The sequence below is a fragment of the Babylonia areolata genome, chromosome 14 (genome assembly GCF_041734735.1).
Source record: "Babylonia areolata isolate BAREFJ2019XMU chromosome 14, ASM4173473v1, whole genome shotgun sequence".
Taxonomy (NCBI): Eukaryota; Metazoa; Mollusca; class Gastropoda; order Neogastropoda; family Buccinidae; genus Babylonia; species Babylonia areolata.
In genome coordinates this window covers 16,396,024-16,406,762 of record NC_134889.1, presented here as the reverse complement: position 1 = coordinate 16,406,762, position 10,739 = coordinate 16,396,024, and the positions used below count along the sequence as shown (strand labels likewise).

The window sequence follows — 10,739 nt, the reverse complement described above, 5'->3', positions numbered from 1 at the left end:
TACAATACACCTGTTACCTATCCCTTGAACTTCTGTGGGCACCAGTGAAGATAAAGCCACCACTCTCCTCCGTCTTTCTCTGCCCCCTTAAAGCTTAATGGGAATCCACCAGATTCATCCCTGTCCATTCTTGGATCTTGCCTTCCAACTCTTTACCTGTCTTCCTCGTCTGCGGCTTTCTCTGGATGGTCTTTGCAACTACTGTCGGTAACACTTCATTTTCCGTTTCTGGACGACCTTGAGGAGGTCACCATGTAGGACTGTGCCTTATACAACTGAGAATATTGTTTTCGAACGTATTCTGTGAAGTGTGCTGTTGTGTTGTAGTACTTGTCACAACACACACGCACGCACCCTCCTCACCCCCCCACCCCCTTACACACACACACACACACACACACACACAAAGAAAGAGAACTGGAACTCGTAGAGTGTACTCAGTGTGCCTTAATTCCCATCTGTCACGTTGTTGTGTTGACATGATGTTATGAGCGTGACAGTGCAGACAACTAACAAATACAGAGAACCGGCTGGCTTCATTCTTTTGTTCCCACCATCTTTCTTCTATCATTTCACTTTAACGTCCTAACTAAATATAATATAATTATTATGTACGTCGATCATCTGTACTGGGGTTTCCCGATATATCACGGGTAACATGTGCAAAAACTACACACGTATTATCATAAATATTTTGATTATGCTGCACATCATCTGTTGTTGTCGCATGTGATTGATATGTACAAGAACATTTTCATCACTTTTTTTTTTTTTTTTTAATAATCATACGGCAAATTCGGGCATCTAGTTACTTAACTATTGATTAAGAAAATCAGAGACTCCGACACAATTCATGAATAAGATTTCGGCAATTAAAGAACAGAACTTTGAGATATTCAAAGATCTAGTTTTCTGCAACTTTCGAAACAATACATAAAACGGAATATTTCCAATTAAAAAAAGAAAAAAAAGAAAAGAAAAAAGAGAGCTAAATTTACCATCACAGTCAGATGTCAATGGGCACTCATCATTCGATCGTTTCCTGTGTCATTCAATCGGGTTTCAGTTACGCATACATACACACTCATAAAGACATGTGACATTTCACGTGTATGACCGTTTTTGTGGTTTTTTTTCATTTACACCGTATTGTAGTCAACCATACTCCGTTTTCGGTGGTGTGCATGCTGGGTATGTTCTTCTTTCCATAACCCAGTGGATTACAGGATCTTTAACGTGTGTATTTGATCTTCTTCTAGGTACACACACGAAGGGATGAAGAGTAACACACACACACACACACACACACACACACGCGCGGTAAAAAAAAAAAAACAAAACAAGAAAAACACGTCATTTACAAAATAAGTTCATGAAAACAAAAGAACGCTGGCCATTAGCCTAAGGAGAAGCGTGAGCGAAGGAAGCAGGGCTTAACTTCTGGAGACGTTTTCCCTCGCAACACCTGTGGGAAGTGCTGCGCATCCAGAATCAGGGAGACAAACCGCAAGGCTACTTGTCTCCGTAATATCATCTGTCATGTAATATCCTATATACATAAAGACACACAAACATGTACTTAGTATACATGCAAACTTGAATACCCTGTTCAAGCTACCAACGAACAATATGTCAAGCATCATTTGTTCTTATTATCTCTTTCGTCCTGTTACGAAAACAACACGTGCATTTGGCGTCACACAACTGACTTCTAAGATTGACAAAAAGTTGGTTTGTTAGTGGGTAACAATTGTTCTTCATTAATTTCAGTAATGCAGCGAAGGCTTCAACTATTCTGAAGACTAACTGTTACAAAAGAGAAGAAGAAATTCTTGAGAAAAAATGATAATCATAAATAAAAAAAACAAAAAAACAAGAGAGGCAAGGCCTTCAAGACTCACTTGTGATACACTTATAAAAAAAAATCCAAGCTTTTTATGTATTGAGTATAATTTCAAAATGTAATGTTTAAGATGAGAAAGATCAGTTTAAAGCAAATTAAGTCCCCTAGCATTAATTACAGAGTAATTTCCCTTTTTTACTATCTGCACCAAAACGTTTGCAAAATAAATAAAACTTCCATGCTTAGCAAAAGAAGTTCCTGTTTGAACAAAAAATGATAATAATGACTGCTCTTGTTGTTGGGTCAGAATATCAGATCAAAGTGCCAAGTTTAGAGAATACAAAAAATATAAATATAACAGTAAATGCAGTTTGCATATAATTAGGCTTCATTTTTTATTTTTTTGTGCCCATCCTAGAGGTGCAATATTGTTTTAAACAAGATGACTGGAAAGAACTGAATTTTTCCTATTTTTATGCCTAATTTGGTGTCAACTGACAAAGTATTTGCAGAGAAAATGGCAATGTTAAAGTTTACCACGGACACACAGACACACAGACACAGACACACACACACAGACAACCGAACACCGGGTTAAAACATAGACTCACTTTGTTTACACAAGTGAGTCAAAAAGGAGAAGGAGGAAGAATAAGTTGAAAAGAGAGACATGAGACACAGAGAGAAGTGATGGAGGGTGAGGTGGGAGGGATAGAAAGATAGAGAGAGAAAGAGCTAGAGACAGAGAGAGAAGCAAAGAAGAAAAGAAAGAAGGAAATTAAAGAAATCAGGGAAAGAAAAGACGAGCGGTCATGGTCATTTGTGGCGATGAGAAGCCCACGTACTTTTTCAGTTGAAAAGGGACAGATCCTGTTTGAGACCATAGTTATTATAACTGTTATCATTGATACTTATATAGCCCCTGTCGTTGGTCTAAGACCAAGATCTACAGTCTGTGACCATAGTTATTATAACTGTTATCGTTGATTTATAACTGTTATCATTGATACTTATATTACCCCTGTCACTGGTCTAAGTCCAAGCTCAAAGCGCTTTATAAACACGGGGTTAGTTGCACAACAGGTTGCCTCCCTGGGTAGATCTCGGACTGAGAGATGCAAATGGACGCTCATCATTCGTGGCTTGTGTCATTCAGTCAGGTTTCAGTCACACACACACACACACAAACACACAAAGAATGCTCTGTTTTAATAGCTTGAAGCAGACAATAACACCTTTTGTGAACTGAACTGCGTGATTAGAGCGATTTGACGACAGACAGCGAGGGGGTAGGGGTGAAAGGTGGGATGAGGGTGAAAGGTGAAAGGAGGGATGAGGGTGGAGGACAGAAGGAGCAGGTGGGGGTGGGGTGGGGCGGGGTTGGGTGGAGAAGAGGGGGTCAGGTGAGTTTGGCGGGAACTGTAGGTTAGGTATCAGGAAGTCCTTTGGATTTGTCCGAACGCAGTTGACGCCTCCTTGAGCAACTGAACTGAACTGAGCTCTATGGAAGGACGACCTGGAGTGACTTGAACGAGGTCAGGACGGCTTGATTTTGTTTAGTATTTCTTTCTGAGTTCGGGGATTGCATCTCCCACATTCGCTTGTATCTGCGACGACTGCGCTGTTTTTGCATGCATGACCACGTTTTCTCAGCCATATGAATTATAGGCAGCCATGCATACTCCTCCGGCAGGCCTGGTTGTGTTCTGGAGGAAGATGGCCTTTTTCTCTCTTGTGTTCACACACACACGCACACGGACAAACACACACAAAACATCACCAGGAAAAAAATTGCTCAAGTTTTATTCAAGAATTAAAAAAAAGTTGTTTGCACACTTTGACTTGATTTTCCTTTTTCAGCAAAAAGTTGCAGAATACAGTACCTTTCATCATGTGTAAGGTGTTTCATAAATCATACATGTTTCAGCAGGTAAAGACCATCTGGTCATTTCTTCAAAGTGACGTTGTCTTCAAAGTGAAACTGTCTTTGTAGATTTTTCTCACATTTTCAAAAAATAATTTCTGCACTTATAGCTTTGATTTTGAAAAGAAAAATTAAGAAGTTTAATCAATCAATAAATATATGTTTCTGTTCTTCTCTTCTCCTCCTCCTCCCTTAACTTGGTGAAGAGTCATTAGGGCGCTGCACTGAAAAACTCTTCACCAGATTCCTCCAGGTCTGTCATTTGTGAGTCAAAGCCTGGGTCTGTGCAAATGGTTTTCCTGTCCATTCTGCAGTGTTGTCAGTTAATCATTATTTTTCTGTCTTCCTTCTGTCTCCCTCCCTTAACAGTTCCTTGGAGGAGTGATTTGACAAGGCTGATGGATCTTGTTGTGTGCTCATACCACGTTGTTTCAATATACGTTTTCATACCACAAATGGTCATACATGTAAAAGCCCACTCATGTAAATATGAGTGAACGTGGGAATTGCATCCCACGAACGTAGGCATAGAAGACAATACCACAAACGACTACCCTCCATTTTTCAACGATAAAGCTTACAATTCTAAGCTTCATTCTAAGTATAGCTTCCTAAGAATTATTTTCACAAGAAAAAAATGTAAAAGAACTATTCAGTATATAGGTAAGTAAAATATGCTAAAATGGATGAAGAAAAAGTAACATCAAGAAGACGCTACAATGACACAATAAAAGAGTCAAGTAAATTAATATGTAATAAGTAAAAACGAGGAGATGCTTGGACAAACAAATCTATCACAGGCAACAAAGTAAGTGAGGAAACAAATAAATAAGTTCATGGATAAAATGTAATAAATAAAAACAATTGAAAAAAAAAGCAATGATCACAGACACAATTTCATCACACTCTCTGAGACAATAAAAATATTCACAGTACCCTTCTCAGTGAAGGGCGGTCATCTCAATGAGATAAGATTGCGCCCACAAACACAAACAGTCCCAAAATCTGTGGCCTTTCATGCCCTGCTCTCATGGTGACCTCAGTTTCGATACCCCTCCACTTCTGTGCTTGGGGTGAGTCCTGTCAATGTCTTCAGTGTTGGCAGATTCATGGGGGGCTGTTGTTTGAGGGAAGTGGTGGCGGTCTCCACTCTGGGAGGGACGCTCATTCAGTCTGGCTCCATGACTAAGCCATTATTGTCATCAGTAGGGGGCTTAGTAGGTGGTGTCCTAAGTACATTGAATCAGAACAGGCACCACTGAACACCACCGAGGTGACTCAGCAGCAGTGCAGGGTCTCCTCTGGTGTGTGGCCTCCTGGCAACCTAACATTGATGGCTCCCTGTGGACTGCCGACACTAGAACTGTGACGGACGAACCCAGGTGTAATCGTGAATGGGGGAATCTAAATGAGCAACGTGGGAGTAATGCCACTGAAACGGTGCAGATGATGGGGCAGCAAAAAAAAAAAAAAAAAAAAAAAAAAAAAAAAGATTGTGCTCACAAGTCAAGATGTCACTTATTAATTTTTCTTTATTTAACTTCTTCCTCTTGGGACTGCATTACATCTGATCAGCAGAATTAATGACACAATTGAACAGGGCACAAAAAGCAGCACTGGTCACTCATGCCACACTGACCACATTTCACCAAGCTTCAGCAGTCATGGGGTTAATATGTTTTCAGTATCTTTGCTGCTTGGAAGATTAAAGGATTCTGTGAGATTCTTCCTCAAGCAATCATCTCAGCAAGACACTTGAACAAAATGTGTTATATAAATAAATAACCAGGCTTTTTCCTCTGGTGTTCAAGCCTTTATCTGTGTGGCTTGTTCACCAGCAGAAGGAAAAAGATGTCAATGTTTCAGTGATTGAAACGTGTTGAATGCCAGTCTGGTTGTTAGCTTTCATGAATGCTGGTTAGCATTTCAGATTTTATTTTCTCCCATACTTACACTATGTACAACCATTTTGTTTTATAGAAAATATCAAAGTCAGTTTGTTTTTATCTTTGTTTGGAAAAAAAGACAATTTTATTTTTTTTATTCCCGTTTCTTTGGAGGGAAAAGACTATTCTATTTTTATCCTCCCTTTTCTTTGGAGGTGGGAGTGTATTTTGTAGATAGGAATCCCCTTGACACATGTATAATACATCTCTAAACTGCTGGTATGAAATAAATTTTGTTCTCTTTTAACACACTACCTAAAAGAGAGTTATTATTCTAATGCCATGAAGAAGACGACCTTATGAGAGCTCAGTGTTTGCTTCATATTTCTACAGACTTCTCTCTTGGGTAAGCTAAGATGAGATGACAAGCATGCCTAGATATCAAACAGAGCTATGCATATATATAGCAAACGAATCAAAATTCAGAAAAAAACAACAGCATAAATCTGTATATATATATGCAAGCGATCAAAATGCAGCTGAAGAGCACTAATTCATGAATCTGTATAAACCAGCCCTCTCAACACATCTGGAATATCTCAGCCTCAGCAATAAAAGCCAAAAGGCCTGAAACAAAGAGAGCGACAGAAATGAGGAAATTTATAGTACAGAAATTGCAAATGGTGGGGAAACTAATTATACCGAAAGAGTCCCTGAAATCCCCATGACAGTAATGTATGATAGTCAGTCCTGTCCAACTAAGACCACCAGAACAGCAGAGGAGCCAACTGCTGTCCTGATTATCTGGGCTAGAGTTGAGAGAGTGTCTTGCCCAAGTTACATCCCTGGCCCCACTCTCTCCGCCAAGAGGGCTTTTGAACAGTCAGCGCTGGTATGGTCTCCAAAGGCCAACTAGCCCCCAAGGCTTCTGCACCAAGAGCCAGTGCAATCTTGCCTCCTAGTTTGAGAGTCAAAGTCCTTCACAAAAAACTAAGCTGTGAATGAATTCCAACTGAAGTGGAGAAACCACTGGTCAGACAGCTCTCACTTTGCTGTTGGCCCAACTGTAAGCTTAGCAAGAGTGGCGCCCCCCAAAAGCCAAAAACATGATAGACCATCAGTGTGTGGGTGCAATATTTCATGGAGCCCAGGTTCAAATGGATGTGAACAGATTAAAGCATTGCTGATGTCAAGGAAAGAGGGAAAACGTGTGTGTGTGTGTGTGTGTGTGTGTGTGTGCATGTGTGCGAGCGTGCATGCGTGTGTGTGTGCGTGTATGTGTGTGTTTGCTTACGATCAGAATAAGTTGAGAAGGAAAACATGGAACAAGAAGAAGTGCTTCAATTCTCATCGCATAAAACCAGGAAATCACCCACTGCTAAACAAGATCATGTGCAAAACCAAATGTTTCTCTTCATGATGGCATGTCTTCCCCACTATCTGATGATCATTACTGCAGACTCTAAAATCCAGAACAAACCAGAATTACCAGCACCACCATGTGACATCTGCTCACAGTCGTACAATATATATATAGACAACCCCCATAAAAATCGACAAAGAAGAAAAAGGCCTATGCTTGTTGCACGGCTGCAGATTTTGCCTTTAGCAGTGATCCTCATACAGCCTCTTCACCACTGCTTAGTTAAAGTCTTTTCAGTGTAGTTCTCACACACATCTTCGTGTTGTCATGTTAATTTATGATTTAATTTCCAAGCCTTTCAAAATTTCCGGTTTTCATAGAATGCTGGCGGATGCATGAAAAACTGCCATTGTGATCGAATGAAGAAATGAACTCCATTATTTATTTTATTTTCTAAAACAGACACACACATATTTATTTGTTTTCATAAAGATATGACATTTTTTATGGTTTTCCCAGAACAAATATGCACAAATTGGGATGACAGTCATGTCTGCTTCATGATGCAAGATTTAACTTAATGCATGACTGGGGGAAGCTACAGTGACAGAGATATATTCTGTCAGCCGTGATATTTGGAAAGGGAGTGTTTTCACTGTATTCCTCTCGGCAAACAGTCACTTATCTCATGACAGTGAAAAAGGTGGAAATGGTGATGACTAGACTGGTTTTCGATGTAATGACGTTCATTCACGTCCTGTTTTTTTAGGTCACAATGGCCGCACAACCCTTCCTGAATGAATTTAAAAGAAAAAGAAACACACACAAGCTTGAGAACTGGAAATAAATACCATGACAGCTGTTTATGCAATCAGCCATTCAGTAAACATACTGCCTGGAATGACAAGATCATATCAGCCTACACTCAACAAAATACTAGCACTGGATCCGAGTGTTGATGCCGGGTGTGATAATTTTGACATGCTTATCAAATACACCAATTATCATATATATACACAAACAATCAGTGAGGATTTCTACAATCATCAGACAGACATACACCTGACCTGAACTTGGAGAGGTAAGTTCATGACAGGTGAGTTGGAAGAACTAGATCTTGGGCACATGATCAAAACAACAACCAACAAGTCATAAAACATCACAACTACTCTATGGAATATTGTTCAAGATTGTTCACACTGTTCAACAAGAAATTACTACAACAGGCTTTTCAGGTCCACATGACAGAAACAAATTTCTGCACATTAATGGATCATCTTGTGCAGATGCACAGAAGTTATTCCAAACCAATGTCATTCAGAGAAGGCAATAAACCAAGGTCCTGTTTGCAGCATGCACTAAGTGCACGTAAAAGAACCCACAGCAACAAAAGGGATTTCTCTGACCGAGTTCTGCAGAAAACAAATCACTGACAGTGGAACCAGTGGACAGGCAAATGGGAAAAATGGTGGCGTTGCGCTGTGGTGACTTGCTCTTCAAGGGAAGTGCAGCCTGGATTTTACACAGGTAAATCTCTTGTACAAAAAGTAATACAATACAATACAATACAATACAATGTAATGCAACACAATGCAATACAATGCAATGCAATGTGATGCAATGCAACACAATACATATATTGATTTACATTTCATCATGTTCCGATTCAAAAGGGAGGCTCTAGACAATGAAGGTTTTTAATTACAGTTATACATGTAAATATGTGCAGATGAAATTCAGTTCATCACAACAGCAGTATATCAACAGTTTGATACAAATCATCACACCACTCCCCTTACAAGTACGCTCAATAAATTTCTAAAAGGCCCCAAATAACGAACGTCAAGGCCCTCCCTTGACTGTAACACTGACTGAAACCATACACCAATGATACTGAACATAGAAAAATAACCCCACTGTTGCACCATGCAGACCTACAACATAACAAACAACTGTCTACAAAACACCATACAGACCTACAACATAACAAACAACTGTCTACAAAACAACATGCTGACCTACAACATAACAACTGTCTACAAAACACCATGCAGACCTACAACATAACAAACAACTGTCTACAAAACACCATGCAGACCTACAACATGACACACAACTGTGTACAAAACACCATGTAGACCTACAACATAACAAACAACTGTCTACAAAACACTATGCAGACCTACAACAATAACAAACAATTGTCTACAAAACACCATGCAGATCTACAACATAACAACTCTCTACAAAACACCATGCAGACCTACAACATAACAACTGTCTACAAAACACTATGCAGATCTACAACATAACATAACAACTGTCTACAAAACACTATGGAGATCTACAACATAACAAACAACTGTCTACAAAACACCATGTAGACCTACAACATAACAAACAACTGTCTACAAAACACCATGTAGACCTACAACATAACAAAAAACTGTCTACAAAACACCATATAGACCTACAACATAACAAACAACTGTGACTCCAACTGTACAACAATAACGAAAACAATATCACCAACAGTCTACAAAACACCATGCAGACCTACAACATAACAACAGTCTACAAAACACCATGCAGACCTACAACAATAACAAACAATTGTCTACAAAACACCATGTAGACCTACAACATAACAAACAACTGTCTACAAAACACCATGTAGACCTACAACATAACAAACAACTGTCTACAAAACATCATATAGACCTACAACATAACTGTCTACAAAACACCATGCTGACCTACAACAAATAACTGTCTACAAAACACCATGTAGACCTACAACATAACAAACAACTGTCTACAAAACACCATGCAGACCTACAACATAACAAACAACTGTCTACAAAACACCATGCAGACCTACAACATAACAAACAACTGTCTACAAAACATCATATAGACCTACAACATAACAACTGTCTACAAAACACCATGCAGACCTACAACATAACAAACAACTGTCTACAAAACACCATGCAGACCTACAACATAACAAACAACTGTCTACAAAACACCATGCAGACCTACAACATAACAAACAACTGTCTACAAAACACCATGCAGACCTACAACATAACAAACAACTGTCTACAAAACATCATATAGACCTACAACATAACAACTGTCTACAAAACACCATGCAGACCTACAACATAACAAACAACTGTCTTACAAAACACCATGCAGACCTACAACATAACAAATAACTGTCTACAAAACACCATGCAGACCTACAACATAACAACTGTCTTACAAAACACCATGCAGACCTACAACATAACACAACTGTCTACAAAACACAATGTTATTCCGACATGGTCAGGTATCAGTTTCAGGGACAACACAGCTCCTATCAACAGATCCTTCATGTTTTCACCCAAGAAAAAAAACAACAACAGAAAAAAACCATCACAACAACAAAAACCAAACAAACGAACACACAAACAAAAGACAAAATACTTCACAGCTTACGTGTGACTCCAACTGTACAACAATAACGAAAACAACAAAACAACAACACATCAACGACAAAACAATCCCTATCCACAATCAGTTTTTTTTCTTTTCTTTTCTTATTCTTTTCTTTTGACATAGGGCTGAAAGTCTCCTGCCAGCACCAGTCCACAATGCCAGACCTAGGTCTTGATGTAGGGCAGAAAGAGCTTCAGTACGTTGTCACGGTGACGGCCGTCGATGTCATCCAGT

General features: G+C 39.3%; 1 protein-coding gene across 4 annotated transcripts in view; it reads right to left on the bottom strand.

The window, feature by feature from the left end:
- Window positions 1-3,638: 3,638 nt before the first annotated feature.
- Window positions 3,639-10,739, bottom strand: part of LOC143289867 (uncharacterized) — a 72,561-nt gene continuing 65,460 nt past the window's right edge. For 3 of the 4 annotated variants that reach the window (XM_076599065.1, XM_076599064.1, XM_076599067.1), the window contains 2 exons: window positions 9,773-10,739; window positions 3,639-9,034 (listed from right to left, as the gene is read on the bottom strand). The exon at window positions 9,773-10,739 is cut by the window's right edge and continues 173 nt beyond it. In XM_076599065.1, the coding sequence (XP_076455180.1) occupies window positions 10,670-10,739 (70 nt within the window). In that variant the 3' untranslated portion in view covers window positions 3,639-9,034; window positions 9,773-10,669. The remainder of the gene's footprint in view (window positions 9,035-9,772) is intronic. The other variant, XM_076599066.1, reaches the window with a different exon arrangement.